This window comes from Oncorhynchus kisutch, linkage group LG17 (assembly GCF_002021735.2).
Source record: "Oncorhynchus kisutch isolate 150728-3 linkage group LG17, Okis_V2, whole genome shotgun sequence".
Taxonomy (NCBI): domain Eukaryota; kingdom Metazoa; phylum Chordata; class Actinopteri; order Salmoniformes; family Salmonidae; genus Oncorhynchus; species Oncorhynchus kisutch.
In genome coordinates this window covers 44596389-44613852 of record NC_034190.2, presented here as the reverse complement: position 1 = coordinate 44613852, position 17464 = coordinate 44596389, and the positions used below count along the sequence as shown (strand labels likewise).

General features: G+C 42.1%; 1 protein-coding gene across 1 annotated transcript; it reads left to right on the top strand.

Annotated features, from left to right (window-relative positions):
* Positions 1–11059: 11059 nt before the first annotated feature.
* On the top strand, positions 11060–16152 carry LOC109908240 (uncharacterized). Its single transcript, XM_020506823.1, has 8 exons — positions 11060–11113; positions 13492–13599; positions 13924–13986; positions 14368–14538; positions 14708–14903; positions 15136–15287; positions 15957–16006; positions 16110–16152. The coding sequence occupies exons 1-8, from the start codon at positions 11060–11062 to the stop codon at positions 16150–16152; spliced, it is 837 nt and encodes a 278-aa protein (XP_020362412.1).
* The last annotated feature ends 1312 nt before the right edge of the window (positions 16153–17464 follow it).

Genomic DNA, 17464 nt, shown 5'->3' with positions numbered 1-17464 from the left:
TATGTTTTTGTTGTCTGCAGTCGAGGAATACTGTTTGCACTCTATGTTATCAGAATGACTGTCTTTGTCATCATAGGTAAAAACCAGCAGACGACGAAGTGTTGCTCATTCACCGACCACAGAAACACAAGCATATTTTTGGGGAGTTTGGCACCCACATGAAAAAATAATAGTTTACTATAGAATACTACAGTACTTACTATAATTATGTAGTAAACTGTATATTACTGTACTACACACTGTAGTATCCCTCGATTATGTGTGGCACTACTATAGTTCCTTAACATTTACTATTGTTCCTCAACACAGGGTGCATGCTTTGAAATATATTTTGTATTGTGTAGTAACTACAATGTTGTTGATCCTTCCTCAGTTTTCTCCTATCACAGCCGTTAAACTCTGTCACTGTTTTAAAATCACCATTGGCCTAATTTTGAATGCCCTGAATGGTTTCCTATCTCTCCAGGAACTGAGTTAGGAAGGATGTCCGATTTCTTCATAGTGACTGGGTGTATTGGTACACCATCCAAAGTGTAATAACTTCGGCATGCTCAAAGGGATATTCATTGCAAAGAAAAAGCCATATCTCATACTGGCCAATACAAAAAAAAAGATTAAGATGGAAAAAAGAACAGACACTGAACAGAGCTATGGCTTTTTCTTTGCAACTCTGCCTAGAAGGCCAGCATCCCGGAGTCACCTCTTCACTGTTGACGTTGAGACTGGTGTTTGGCGGGCACTATTTAATGAAGCTGCCAGTGGAGGACATGTGAGGCATCTGTTTCTCAAACTAGACACTCTAATGTACTTGTCCTCTTGCTCAGTTGTGCACAGGGGCCTCCCACTCCTCCTATTCTGGTTAGTGCCAGCTTGCACTTTTCTGTGTAGGGAGTAGTACACAGCACTGTACGAGATCTTCAGTTTGGTGGCAATTTCTCGCATGGAATAGCCTTCATATCTCAGAACATGAATAGACTGACGAGTTTCAGAAGAAAAGTCTTTGTTTCTGGCCGTTTTGAGCCTGTAATCAAACCCACAAATGCAGATACTCAACTAGTCTAAAGAAGGTCAGTTTTATTGCTTGTTTAATCAGAACAACAGTTTTCAGCTGTGCTAACATAATTGCAAAATTATTTTCTAATTAGCCAAATAGCCTTTTAAAATGATAAACTTGGATTAGCTAACAACTTGGTGTAACGACGTTCTTCGTTTGTTGAGAGAGAGTCGGACCGAAATGCAGCGTGGTGGTTACTCATGTTTTTAATGAAAAAAAGGGACGATACATGAAATAACTAATAAATACAAAAACAACAAACGGAACGTGAAACCTAATTACAGCCTATCTGGTGAAACTACACAGAGACAGGAACAATCACCCACAAAAGACAAAGCGAAACTCAGGCTACCTAAATACGGTTCCCAATCAGAGGCAACGAGAATCACCTGACAGCTGATTGAGAACCGCCTCAGGCAGCCAAGCCTATACAACACCCCTAATCAGCCGCGATCCCAAATACAACAAACCCCAATACGAAATACAACACGTAAACCCCTGTCACACCCTGGCCTGACCAAATATATAAAGAAAACACAAAACACTAAGACCAAGGCGTGACAGAACCCCCCCCCCCCCCCCAAGGTGCGGACTCCCGGACGCACCTCAAAACCAAAGGGAGGGTCCGGGTGGGCGTCTGTCATTAGTGGCGGCGCCGGCTCGGGACGTGGACCCCACTTCATTAATGTCCTCGTTCCTCCCCTTCGCGTCCTGGGATAATCCACCCTCGCCGCCGACCATGGCCTAATAGTCCTCACCCACAACCCCACAGAACTAAGGAGCAGCTCGTGACTGAGGGGCATCTCGGGACTGAGGGGCATCTCGGGACTGAGGGACAGCTCGGGACTGAGGGGCAGCTCGGGACTGAGGGGCAGCTCGGGACTGAGGGGCAGCTCGGGACTGAGGGGCAGCTCGGGACTGAGGGGCAGCCCGGAACTGAGGGGCAGCCCGGAACTGAGGGGAAGCCCAGTACTGAGAGGAAGCCCAGTACTGAGAGGAAGCCAAGTACTGAGAGGAAGCCCAGTACTGAGATGAAGCTCAGGTAGGTAGTAGGCTCCGGTAGATCCTGGCTGGCTGGCGGATCTGGAAGATTCAGGTTGACTAGCAGATCTGGAAGATTCTGGTTGACTGGCGGATCTAGCTGCTCTATGCAGACTGACAGCTCTGACTGCTCCATGCAGGCTGACAGCTCCTTGCAGACTGGCAGCTCTTTGCAGACTGACAGCTCTGACTGCTCCATGCAGGCTGACAGCTCCTTCCAGACTGACAGCTCCTTGCAGACTGACAGCTCCTTGCAGACTGACAGCTCCCTGCAGACTGGCCTCTCCTTGCAGACTGACAGCTCTGACTGCTCCATGCAGGCTGACAGCTCCTTGCAGACTGGCAGCTCCTTGCAGACTGGCAGCTCCTTGCAGACTGACAGCTCTGGCTGCTTCATGCAGACTGACAGCTCCTTGCAGACTGACAGCTCCCTGCAGACTGGCAGCTCCTTGCAGACTGACAGCTCTGACTGCTTCATGCAAGCTGACAGCTCCTTGCAGACTGGCAGCTCCTTGCAGACTGGCAGCTCCTTGCAGACTGGCAGCTCCTTGCAGACTGACAGCTCTGGCTGCTTCATGCAGACTGACAGCTCCTTGCAGACTGGCAGCTCCTTGCAGACTGGCAGCTCCTTGCAGACTGGCAGCTCCTTGCAGACTGGCAGCACCCTGCAGACTGACAGCTCCTTGCAGACTGACAGCTCCTTGCAGACTGGCAGCACCATGCAGACTGACAGCTCCTTGCAGACTGACAGCTCCTTGCAGACTGACATCTCTGGCTGCTTCATGCAGACTGACAGCTCTAACTGCTCCATGCAGGCTGACAGCACCCTGCAGACTGGCAGCTCAGGCTGCTTCAAACAGGCAGGAGGCTCCGGCAGCGCTGTAGAGAAGGAAGGCTCTGATAGCGCTGAACAGGCGGGAGACTCCGACAGCGCAGGAGAGGAGGAAAACGCTGGCTGCGCTGAACAGGCGGGAGACTCCGACAGAGCAGGAGAGGCGAGGCGCACTGTAGGCCTGATGCGTGGTGCGGGCACTGGTGATACTGGAGCGAGGACACGCACAGGAAGCCTGGTGTGGGGAGCTGCTACCGGAGGACTGGTGTGTGGAGGTGGCTCTGGATAGACCGGACCGTGCAGGCGCACTGGAGCTCTTGAGCACCGAGCCTGCCCAAGCTTACCTGGCTCGATGCCCACTCTAGCCCGGCCAATACGAAGGGCTGGTATGAACCGTACCGGGCTATGCACCCGCACTGGAGACACCGTGCGCTCACTAGCATAACAAGGTGCCTGCCCGGTCTCTTTAGCCCCCCGGTAAGCACAGGGAGTTTGCGCAGGTCTCCTACCTGGCATAGCCATACTCCCTGTAAGCCCCCCCCCCAATACATTTTTGGGGCCGACTCTCAGGCTTCCATCCGCGTCGCCGTGCTGCCTCCTCATACCAGCGCCTCTCTGCTTTATCCGCCTCTAGTTCTTCCTTGGGACGGCGATATTCTCCAGGCTGAGCCCAGGGTCGTTTTCCGTCCAGTTCCTCCTCCCATGTCCAATTCTCCAAGTGATGCAGCCTCTCCCACTGCAACTGCTCTTCACGATTAGCAGGGAGAGTTGGCTCAGGTCTGACACCCGACTCAGCCACTCTCCCTCTGAGCCCCCCCCCCCCAATACATTTTTGGGGCTGCTTTTCGGGCTTCGCTCTGCGCCGCCGTGTCTTTCTTTTCTCCAACTCCAATCGCCTATAGCCCTCTTCGCACTGCTCCAGCGAATCCCATGCGGGCTCAGGCATTCTCTCTGGGTCGGCCGCCCACCTGTCGATTTCTTCCCACGTCGTATACTCCATAACGTCCTCCTTTCGCTGCTCCTGCTGTCGCTGCCTGTTACCACGCTGCTCGATCCGTATGTGGTGGGTGATTCTGTAACGATGTTCTTCGTTTGTTGAGAGAGAGTCGGACCGAAATGCAGAGTGGTGGTTACTCATGTTTTTAATGAAAAAAAGTGACGATACATGAAATAACTAATAAATACAAAAACAACAAACGGAACGTGAAACCTAATTACAGCCTATCTGGTGAAACTACACAGAGACAGGAACAATCACCCACAAAAGACAAAGCGAAACTCAGGCTACCTAAATACGGTTCCCAATCAGAGGCAACGAGAATCACCTGACAGCTGATTGAGAACCGCCTCAGGCAGCCAAGCCTATACAACACCCCTAATCAGCCGCGATCCCAAATACAACAAACCCCAATACGAAATACAACACGTAAACCCCTGTCACACCCTGGCCTGACCAAATATATAAAGAAAACACAAAACACTAAGACCAAGGCGTGACACTTGGCCATTGGAACACAGGAGTGATGGTTGCTGATAATGGGACTCTGGAAGCCTATGGAGATATTCCACCGTTTTGTAGCAACAAAAGTAATTTCCAACATTAGCAATGTCTACACTGTGTTTCAGATCAAATGTATATTTTTTTAATGGACAAAAAAAAACACTTCTTTAAAAAACAAGGACATTTCTAAGTGACCCCAAACTTTTGAACGGTAGTGTGTGTGTATATATATATATATTTCCTGAGCTTTCCTATGTCTCCTAGATATAGGACAGACACTTCAAAACCTTATTCCTTATGATACTATTTTGGTCTTTTTTGCCTTTTATGAATGTGTAAGTCAATGTTTTTCTATGGGCTATACTAAAAGCCAAATTCATATATTTTATATATATTTTTAGGATACCTAAAAAGCTTAGACTTTTAGAGGTTAAACATTATTATTGCACAGAGTGAGTCCATGCAACCTATTATTATTATTATTATCATTATTATTACTCTTGAACTTGCCATAACAAAGGGATTGAATACTTAACTCAAGACATTTCAGATTTTCATTTTGTATTAATTTGTACACAAAATCTAAATGTAATCCATATTAAATGCAGGTTGTAACACAAAATGTGGGAAAATCAAGGTGTGTGAATACTTTCTGAAGGCACTGTATACCACATAGTTGAAAACCTACTAGGCTATAGGCCTACTGCAAATTATTGTTGTTTGTTCCTGAACTGGCCGAATGTCAGAGCTATCCTTCAGCTATCCATCAGCACCACAAGGTTCTGCTTTAATTAATCATTGCACGATCCTGGTGCTATCCTTTCAGCACCACAAGGTTCTGCTTTTATTAATCATTGCACGATCCTGGCGCTATCCATCAGCACCAGAAGGTTCTGCTTTAATTAATCATTGCACGATCCTGGCGCTATCCTTTCAGCACCACGAAGTGCGCTCCAATAACACCTCATCAATTTATGTTGCATATGCCTAATAGTCATACTCATTACTTATTCTTGTAATAATAATAATATCACTTCTCACTATGGTGCTCATTTGGTAAAGTCCGATCAAAGCTGAATCAATGTCTAGCAAGATCACAGAAGGATTCATTTACATTTTACATATCAGAATATAATGTAATACCAATACCGTTAACAATACTGTTACACCAAAAACACTTAATTTCCAAATTGATTTTAGGATGGTTAGCTGAAGCTGAATAGTCCCCCAAAAATCTAATTTGCCAAAACTCAACAGAGCGTGTGACTTGGCAGGATATATGCTTTGATTGAAACAAAGTACAAGAAAGGCTAATAGTTTAACACCATCTGCTCTAATTCGCTCACGAAACAGTCATCCAAGATGATAAAAATGCATATTCCCATGAAACTGATTGAAAACAATCAAATGATTGGCATGGAGATGCATTTTGGACATTTCATGAAGAAAGTTCATTCACGATTGACAGTGATGGTGGCTTATTTTTTTTAATTAGGCCGCCTATGCCTAACTTGGTGTTTGAGTGTATTAAAAATCTAATTATTGAGACAATATGTGTGGCATAGGCAGACATTGCAACTGGAGAATGCATTTTATGCATATTCTATAGTGATAGGAAATTATGACATAATTAACTTTTTTTCTGCACTACACTGTAGATAATGACAGTGAATACTATAGTATTTCTACCATAAGATAGTATTTTTTTATGTGGAGAAGTCCCACTCCTTTAAAAAAATGTTTGATTTGTTGAAGAGATAATTAAGTGTTGGAAAGACGAGGAAGTTTAGGGGAGGGTGAGTCAAAGAGCAGTGAGCTGGATTCAAACCCATGCCGACTCTGGCATACATGTGTGCTGGGATCAGCAGCTGTAACCGCTGGACCCCACTGGCCATGAACACAAGCATAATGTCTGTACAGAAACAATCCAGACGTATTCTATTTTGAGTCCCATTATTAATATGTCTGATCTTCTGAAGTTGAGCTAGAGATGAATTGATATCAGACTGTGTCTTAGTTCTAAATTCTGGCAGCCTTAGGTCTTGCACAATGTGTTGATCTAATGTGGCACTGATGGCGTGAAAATAGCACACATTGTATGGATGTAAAAACCGGTTGAGTGATTTATCCTTGTTCCTGCTGTTCCTGCCCCTCTGAAGATGCCTTTCACAGTGTGGTGTCTGAATGTTCATCCTTATGTCATCATATTCTCACTCTATGTTCTCTCTAATTTCTCTCTCTTGCTCTCTCTCTCGCCATGCACCAGCTGGCTGGGTCATTATTCAGAAAACATATATTAGCATGTGTTTTTTCCCCCTATTTTCCCACCGTTCATGGGGGTAAGTGGGGTGAAGTAATTCAACATCAGCTAAACTTAACATCTACTGTATTGTAGAGTGATTCCTCTGAAACAAAACAGTACAAGATGGAGATGATATCCTCGTGGAAAAGATGGCCATTTCAGTGTACATCTCAACCACAACGGTCAGAGGTCATGATCAATCACAGGTCGGAAAGGTCATGCTTAGCAAACTGTCCCTGGAGGATGACATTGAAAGTGAAACATAATTACATGAAGACAGACTGTTCCTGTATTTTTAACCTCAGTTCTAGCAGAGATAAAAACAATCATTGCTGTCATATTCATTGAGAACTATTGTGGGGTTGTTTTCAGAGGGTGGAGGTATGTACAGTGATAAACTTTAAACAATGCTACCTTATAATGTTACTTACCCTACATTATTCATCTCATAGGCAATGTCTGCCTATGCCACACATATTGTCTCAATAATTAGATTTTTAATACACTCAAACACCATATACTGTACTCATCAACTGCATCCTTATGTAATACATGTATCACTAGCCACTTTAACTATGCCACTTTGTTTACATACTCATCTCATATGTATATACTGTACTCGATACCATCTACTGTATCTTGCCTATGCTGCTCTGTACCATCACTCATTCATATATCCTTATGTACATATTCTTTATCCCCTTACACTGTGTATAAGACAGTAGTTTTGGAATTGTTAGTTAGATTACTTGTTGGTTATTACTGCATTGTCGGAACTAGAAGCACAAGCATTTCGCTACACTCGCATTAACATCTGCTAACCATGTGTGTGTATGTGACAAATAAAATTTGATTTGATTTGATTTGATTTTTTTTTATTTTTATGCAGGGTATGGAGACAATAAAGATACCTAGACTGGAAGACAAACAACAGTTTCCTTGCCCTCAACCCAGCACGTCCATTGTTTAACTTTAAAAAAAGTTTTGCGGTTAAGGTGAAGATATTAGCACTGCTACTTTATAAGGCACATAACTATTCTTATTCTCTGCATGACACTACAAAACATCTACATAACACTACATTTCATTTCCCACTACATCTGTGGCTTTAGAATGGAAAGACGTGTTATGTTTGACATAATGAGGAATGAAATTGCCAAAGGTAATATACTCAGGTATAACCTGGAATATGCTGGGTTTATGTACTGTAGTCTGCATTACACATAGAAGAACAAACCATATTCCATCTCATCAATTCCCACAGTGGCATCATAAGGACTTGAACAGGAACTGTATGTAATCAATGGAATAGATACAATGCATCTACAAAACCAATCAGATTTGAACAGCGGGCTGCAAAGATGTAGTGGCCAGTCCATGGTCAGTGCAGCTTTAACACACCTGATTAAACAATCCATGGCCTAGATTATAGACCCTGATTAGTTGATTATTTGAATCAGATGTAGTGGCCGGAACACACAATGGCCCGTTCTTGGACCTGGATCGGTCACCCGGGCTCAACACCCAGAGTTAAAGCAGAGTGCTAAAGATTCTGCATGATCTCTTCCTTTTGTAAATTATATAGCATGAACTTGAGTCATTACTGGAGTGTCTCCATTGTGTTCATACATTTTGCTCTATTTTTTAAATGAGCCAAGTTGAATTTATAGAGGAATCCATAGATATCTCAGAGGAGATGATGCTTTATAACTGTTAGTAAAGAGGCCTAAAGGAGTTGTAAGTTGAAATCCAAGGAGAGTAAAGCTCTCAAGAGACCAACACCAAAAGTTTGGATGATGAACAACAGTGCCATTGGCAGACACAGCAGCTCCATTGGATTGTGTTAGAGATGTATGAGTTATCCTCTCTTTGTGACCAGAGTGTTTTTTTTGAAAGGCAATAACCTTTGAGTTCACTCGGTAGCTCTTATTTTTCTGAAGAATATGTCATTAAATGTTCGATGTCTCAGATACAGGGAAGCAGGAGACCAAAAGGAAGCAACAGCACTAAGCTCTGGTTGAAAGATAACTAACATACCCATAGGTGGCACGAAGGGCCCCCTCAGATTTGTCATGTTTTTGAATTTTTTAGATGTTAAATAAATTCCTAAACAAACATTTTAAACCGCAGTATTTTGTGCAGGGGCCAGACTGATTGTACCAAGCAAAAATAACTTCCACTTAATCTAGCTAGTAAGTGGTTCCTTCAAAGGTGCACCACAAAGTAAAGATATACCAACCAGGAAGCTAGATACTCTAGTGCGTGCAGACAGTATAGTTAGTGGAGGAGGAGAGAGATTGTAGAGTAACAAACACAGCATTTGATTTGATTTTAGCTGCCGGTGATGGGCAGGACTCGTAGGAGGTGTGTTTGTAAATGAATTTGATCAAGGTATGTAAATCATATTATTTTTTATATATTTTTTTGTATTTTACCACCTTTATCTCCCCAATTTCGATCTTGTCTCATCTCTGCATCTCTCCAACGGGCTCAGGAGGTGAAGATCGAGTCATGCGTCCTCCAAAACTTAACCCGCCAAACCATGCTTCTTAACACCTGTCCCCTTAAGCTGGAAGCCAGCCGCACCAATGTGTCAGAGGAAACACTGCTCAACTAACGAATGCAGTCAGCCTGCAGACACCCGGCCTGACACAAGGAGTCGCTAGAGTGCAGTGAGCCAAGTATAGCCCCCTCGGGCAAACCCTCCCCTAACCCGGACGACGTTGGGCCAATTGTGTGCCGCCCTATGGGGCTCCCAATCACTGCCGGTTGTGATACAGCCCGGGATCAAACCTGGGTCTGCAGTGACGCTTCTAGCACTGCAATGCAGTGTTAGACTGCTGCGCCACTTGGGAGGCCTATTGATTCCTTATTGATGTTTTGTTGTTTCTCTGTAGTACTAGCCACCTAACAATTTTATGAAGTTGGCTTTAGCTAGCCAGCTAGATAGGTTCCCAATCTCCCAACCACATAACTAGCTGCTAATCCATTTCAGGCTGTCAATCAAATTAAAGTAGCTTGTCTAACTATCTTAGCTGGCATGCCTGCTGGCAACGTTGCTAGATTTTAGAAAAGCAAGAAATTACAAAATGTACTGAATGAGACTCATTCCTTTCAATCTCTTTACACAGATTTTAACAGATATGCAGAGAAGCATATTTGATTTATAAAAAATAAACAAAAGAAACACCAGTCAGGAGGAAATAGACAGCTCAAGAGGTATGATTGGATATGCAGAAAAATACTTGGTTTAAATGTAATCTGGGACCTTATGATCATTTCATAACATTTGTGAATGAATGATGATGCCATGATATGTTGCTGTATTGATGGTGTGTGTTATGATCCCATGCACTGTGTTGTAATGTGGATGTAATATCCTCGGCATGTTAGTGCAGTATATTGATATGTGTGATTTACAGTCAGAATGACACCCTGATTAAAATGACAATGGATCAGGTAAAGAGGTATGTTTATACAAGCAAAAATGCAGGAAAAAATGTAATAATTCCACGTTGGTTAAATGTATGTAATTGAAATGACATGGAAACAATGTTGATTCAACCAGTGTGTGCCCAGTGGGTTAAACGTTTTGGCTCAACCTCAAACTCAAAGAAATGCAAACTGGCATTCTTAATGGTAAATAAATCTGAAAGGGATCGTAAAAAACACCATGTTTCAGTCAATGTACTTTCACCAGGATTTACTTTATTTTCTCTGCCAGTTTCTTTGGCATGTTAACATCTATACTGGGAGAGCTGAAATGTTAAAGAGAATTTCCAATGTCCAGGAATTTACTATAAAATATATGGCACAATGTGTGGAACATCTGTAAGGCATTATCGCCATACTCTACCTGTGTATCTGTGAAGCACTGTGTCTAAGTGTAGTTGCACAGTGGTTCCAAACGTTTATTCTGTGCAGGGAACCAAGACCACCTAAAAGCTTTTAGTTATCTAGAAAGCTAGACCAATAATTTGTCTCAGGTCATGACACACCAGTGGTTATTGGAAAACACCAAGCTGAGATATGGGGCATAGTTTCCTTTGGACCATATGAGAAAGAGCAGAAGGAGGGAGGTCTTAAAATAGTTTCTGAGTTACAGCTAAGGCAGGCAGTCACACTGTGAGCTGTAGACCTTTCGGAGGGGAGTAAAACCACATCACTCCATGCCGGGAGAACCTCGGCTCCATCCATGTCAGCTTCTCTTTTAGTGCATGCCTTACTAGAGGGATTGATCAGGACTAGAAGAGGAGAGACTCATCATCTATCTGCGCCAATGCTCCTGACAGAGGAGTCTGGTCTTTTCTATTTTCATAGTTGAGCCAGATGACCCTTCACGTGTCAGCCCACATTCAGTGCAAAACCAAGGTAAGAGATGCAGTTACTTCTCCAGGAAACAATGGTCTTGTGAAGGAAATCTGTTGTCAAAACTGCCTTTGACATTGACAGTATTCTGTTTAATTCGTCTACAGTTAAAATTAAAATAAAACAATTAAATAATCTACAGTATGCCCCTCATCTTCACTTTTTTTGTTGTTGTAACATTTAAAGATTTTTTTTTTTTTTACTGAGTTACAGTTCACATAAGGAAATCAGTCAATTTAAATAAATAAATTAGGCTCTAATCTATGGGAATACAGATATGCATCTGTTGGTCATAGATACCTTAAAAAAAGGTAGGGGTGTTGATCAGAAAACCAGTGACCACCATTTGCCTCATGCAGCGTGACACATCTCCTTCGCATAGAGGTGATCAGGATGTTGGTTGTGGCCTGTGGAATGTTGTCCCACTCCTCTTCAATGGCTGTGCGATGTTGCTGGATATTGGCGGGAACTGGAACACACTGGTGTACACGTCGTTCCAGAGCATCCCAAAAATGCTCAATGGGTGACATGTCTACTGACTATGCAGGCCATGGAAGAACTGGGACATTTTCAGCTCCAGGAATTGTTGACAGATCCTTGTGACATGGGGCCATGCATTATCATGCTGAAACATGAGTAGATGGCAGTGGATGAATGGCACAACAATGGGCCTCAGGATCTTGTCACGGTATCTCTGTGCATTCAAATTGCCATCAATGAAATGCAATTGTTTTTGTTCTCCGTAGCTTATGCCTGCCCATAACATAACCCCACCGCCACCATGGGGCACTCTGTTCACAACATGCACCTCAGCAAACAGCTCGCCCACATGATGCCATACACATGGTCTTCGGTTTGAGGCCAGTTGGACGTACTGCCAAATTATCCAAAAAACAACATTGGAGGTGGCTTATGGCAGAGAAATTAACATTCAATTCTCTGGCAACAGCTCTGGTGGACATTCCTGCAGTCAGCATGCCAATTGTACTCTCCCTTAAACCTTTAGACATTTGTGCCATTGTGTTGTGTGACAAAACTGCACATTTTACAGTGACAAGATGCACCTGTGTAATGATCCTGCTGTTTAATCAGCTTCTTGATATGCCACACCTGTCAGTTGGATTGATTGTCTTGGCAAATGAGAAATGCTCACTAACAGGGATGTAAACAAATTTGTGCAAAACATTTCAGAGAAATAAGCTTTTTGTGCATATGGAAAATTTCTTTGATATTTTATTTCAGCTCATAAAACATGGGACCAACACTTTAAATGTTGCATTTATATTTTTTCTCAGTGTAGTTTGGTTTTTCAGGCTGTACATTTTCAGATTTGTCTCCAATGGGTTTAAAATTAATAGACTAATAGATTAACTACTGTTGATCAAACACGGCATGGATGGTTAACTTCACATCATATGACTATAATGTACAGTACTGCATGAATGTGGATCATCTGTATGGAAGCTCATTGATTTCTCTGCAGGAAAGGTCTATTCAATGATCCACTGTGTAACAAAAACAAAATATGGGTTCAATATTAAAGACTCATAGAAACAAAGTCCATTACGAGCTAGGAAATGTTATGTTTAATATATTATTTAAAGCTAGATTCCGCAGTTGAAACAATAACAAAGCGCACACCCTGCCTCTGTTTTGGTAAAAAGTTGAGGGACGGTGCTGGAGAAATGTAACCACTCTCAAATTCATAGACAGAGCTATGGATACCAGGACTGACCATACATCATATAACAATTATAGTTGTGCCATGTTTTGACACTACAGTGTTTACATTTACGTTGTATAAAAAAAAGGGGGGGGCTTATTTTGGGTTCTGATGGGGTATAACACTTGAACTAAACTCATGAGGCATTTGTAAGTTATATTTTTAAAGAATCAATAGGTATATACAGGTAACTGCCTAAATAAAGTCTTAATAGGGCGTTGGGCTCCCAGAACAGCTTCATTGCCATAGATTGTCTGGAACTCCATTGGAGGGACTCAACACAATTCTTCCACAAGAAATTCCATAATTTTATGTTTTGTTGATGATGGTGTAAAAAAGCTGTCTCATTCATCACTCCAGAGACCCCCTCTTTCAAAGTCAATGAGATCTCTTCTTCATCTCTTCTTCTAACCATGGTAGCCAAAATATTTGCTGAAATAACTCAGGAACCACACCTGTGTGGAACCATCTGCTTTCAATATGCTTTGTATCCATCATTTACTCTATACTTTATTTTGGCAGTTATCATTATAAGTCAAAAAATGTATGTAGCAACAAAGGATTCTAGCTTGAACATATAACATATTTTTTTAATTCAAAGATGTCAACACATTTTTTACTCTCTTATTTTTCTGTTCACAAAGCTAATGCATTTCACCACTGGTTTCAGGTGTGTCTGTGTGTTATAGTGTTCCTGAGTCTCTCCTTGACCATGGGAGACCCTGGTCCGTGCAGACACTCCATCACCAGAGATCACCTGCTGACCATAAGACGCCTGGTGAGTAGTACAGCTGGAACGAACAATAGAAAAAAACATGAACACATTAAAGTTGTATAAAACTATTATAATATCAAAATAATTATACATAACCAAGAGTGATTTATTGGTGAGATTTCCAGAAATACATTTTTGATCAAAGTGGAAAAAACTGTGGAGAGTATATCACTGTAAGAAGCACATTAAACTCATGGCTAGAACCATTAGGCATTCATTGGGATTGTTGAATGTACAGCATATTCCTGTCATGAATACAAAATATCGAAGTTAATATATATTTAATTAATGACTTCTGACAGATATTTTGGTTTCTGTTTTAAATAGATAGAGAACCAGTTGCAGAGTGGATGCTCAATAACCTACACATTCATTGAGCGGAGAAGTTTGGTAAGGTCATTTTTATGCGTCATGTGTAGTGAAAACATGGGACATCATAGGCAAATTCACAAAGAACATTAGTTTATGCCTTATGCTATTTTTTATTGTTTTTTACTTTAAGAAAAAATAAATTATACGAAAGGTTATTTGAGAATAGTACCAAAAAGTATCCAATGTCCACCACATAATGTATCCTAAAAGGACTGTAAAAATAAGCATTACCTATTAGCATTATGGCTAGGTTAATCTCACCCACCAGCCGACTCTATGCGGTAGCAATTGCACGTGGGGATGAGGTTATGGCTAGGCTAGAAAAAGTCACTGATATCAAACATACTTCGTATCATAACTAACATGAATATTGACTGCTCTTCTTCCATTCCCTGACAGAGTAAATGTTGTTATGTGAAAGCTGCCCTGCCCTGGATCTTGGAGCTACTGACCAGCCACTTTAGATACACCCAAGGCTCAGACAACCACAGCTACGTTCTGTCTCTGACCTGTCTCATCCACAACATCTACTCTCAGAGATGTGTACCACAGATCAACGAGGAGCTAGAGGTGAGGGCCGTTTGATGCAGAAGATATCTCTTGAATAACAGCCTAAGTCAGGTGTTTTAAAGAGGATTTAAGGAACTTAATACTAAGCTCATAAAACTCTTGTATTGATAGGACATGCATCCCATGTACATTTTTACCAACATTCCTCTCTGACTCTATTGTTGACCAGGATGACCCAGTGAGCTTTGGGATGTCATTCAGCAGCTCCCCATCAGAGGCCCTGGGGAGGGTCCAGGATGTCCTGTCTGAGTACTGGGAGCTGGTGACCACCAGTGACTCCCCGGTAGACTGGAGCTGTGAGAGGGAGTACAGAGACACAGAAGAGCCCCCCACAGTCCTCCCTACAGCTTTCTCTCTGACTACAGGTGGGCAACTTCCTCAAGGTTCTTTACAGGGTCCCTGGCGAAGGCATAAAACAGGGAATTTCATTATTATAGAATATAATAATACAGTATGGTAATTTAGCAAAGTAGCTTACAGAATCAGACCCACTGTCCTCGGTTGTTGTATGCTTGAACTAGCCGAGCGATCTGATTATCTTAACCTTACTTGTCCATATTATAACTTGGCTATTATGACCTGTCTCGTCATCCACAGTCAGCACTTTTTGGGACTCAGAGAAAGCCCCTCAGACTGGTCTAGATGGAGCCCAAGTTGGAGACCTTAAGTTTGATTTCATGGTCATAACGCCATCAGTCTGTGGAGGAATGATGTTCATATTCACTCTCTATTGCCTCGTAAAACACAAGGTAATAATACATACTTACAAGTTACATATACATTGTGTTTTAGTCATTTAGCAGACGCTCTTATCCAGAGCTACTTGCAGGAGTGAGTGCATACATTTTCATACTGGTCCCCATGGGAATTGAACCTGCGCATTACAAGCACCATGCTCTACCAACTCAGCCACACTGGACCACGTGTGAGTTGAAGTTAGCCTTTTACTGCTGTGGGCTAAATCAGGGTCACAGAGTGTTTCTTGGTAGTCTTAAACACATCTACTTTGAAGCTAAAGTATACACCTCACACACAGTCTTATGGTCTTAAGAAAATAAGACACCTGTATCATGTCAGATAGAGAGTTGAAATTGATTCAATTTTGAGTTTGCATCCCCATATTACACTTTATGTAGATCACAAAAGACTGAAATATAACTCACCCATTTGACCTATGTCATTTGACCTAAACATCAGATTTTCGGCATAGAAAAATATATAATGTTTATATAATGTTTATTAATTAATTCATATTCATAACATTCCACCCATGTGATTTGGTCATTTGACTGCAGGAATTAATAAACAGCATTGAAGACCCCTTCTGTGTTTAAATTGAGTATTACAGTAAAAAAGGAATAAAAAATTAAAAGCAAATTGACACATTTGTTTATTTGTGTGATTTTGTTCCACCACAGATGTTCCACAGTACTTATCATCACACATCACAAGTGTACCAAAACTCAAGGTAAAGTGTTACACAGTATCTAGAGTAATCGAAACAATGCAAGATGATGACAAACAACACATTTATGTGACTTCTAATTCAAAGTTTTACTTGTTACTTATAGTTTGCATAAAGATATTCAGGACATTGAGATGCAGGTGCAATAAAGTGAGTATAATGTTCAGTCTATCTATCATCTGTCAGTCTGTCCATGTACAGTATCTGCTGAATACTGAATACTCCTCTTCTCTGCCAGAACGCCATAAAATACAGATTGCTACAGATGGAGGAGCACATCTGGAGATGAGGATTTACATGAAGCACTCATCTCTGATACACACAGTCCAAGAGTGTTACACATTCCATAGACAGTCTTTTTCTGGCCTGCAGGCACCATAAGCACTATCAATGGATTTGAATGGACCTTCTCTTTTAGAGAAGGCTATGCAAGTAGGCTATTCAAGCAGGGGATAGTGTGTACAGTGCATACAGTGCATTCAGAAAGTATTCAGACCCCTTGACTTATTCCAAATTTTTATGTTACAGCCTTATTCTAAAATGTATTAAATGATTTTTTCCCCTCATCAATCTACACACAATACATCATGACGACAAAGCGAACACAGGTTTTTAGACATTTCTTACTTGCATTATTATTCAGACTCTTTGATATGAGTCACGAAAATTAGCTCAGATGCATCCTGTTCCCATTGATAATCCTTGAGATGTTTCTACAACTTGATTGGAGTCCACCTGTGGTAAATTCAATTGGTTGGATATGATTTGGAAAAGCAAACACCTGTCTATATAAAGTCCCACAGTTGACAGTGCATGTCAGAGCAAAAACTAAGCCATGTGGTCAAAGGAATTGTCCGTAGAGCTCTGAGACAGGATTGTGTTGAGGCACAGATCTGGGGAAGGATACCAAAAAATGTCTGCAGCATTGAAGTTCCTAAAGAACACAGTGGCCTCCATAATTATTAAATAGAAGAAGTTTGGAACCAACAAGACTCCTTCTATAGCTGGCCGCCAGGGGGTAAACTGAGTAATCGGGGGAGAAGAGTCTTGGTCAGGGAGGTGACCAAGAACCTGATGGTCACTCTGACAGAGCTCCAGAGTTCCTCTGTGGAGATGGGAGAACCTTCCAGAAGGACAACCATCTCTGCAGCAGTCCACCAATCAGGCCTTTATGGTAGAGTGGCCTGACGGAAGCAACTCTTCAGTAAAAGGCACATGAAACAAGATTCTCTCGTCTGATGAAACCAAGATTGAACTCTTTGACCTGAATGCCAAGCGTCAGGTCTGGAGGAAATCCAGCACCATCCCTACGATAAAGCATGGTGGTGGCAGCATCATGCTGTGGGGATGTTTTTCAGTGTCGGGGACTGGGAGACTAGTCAGAATTGAGGCAAAGATGAACGTAGAAAAGTACAGAGAGATTCTTGATGACAACCTTCCAATAGGAAAATTACCCTGATC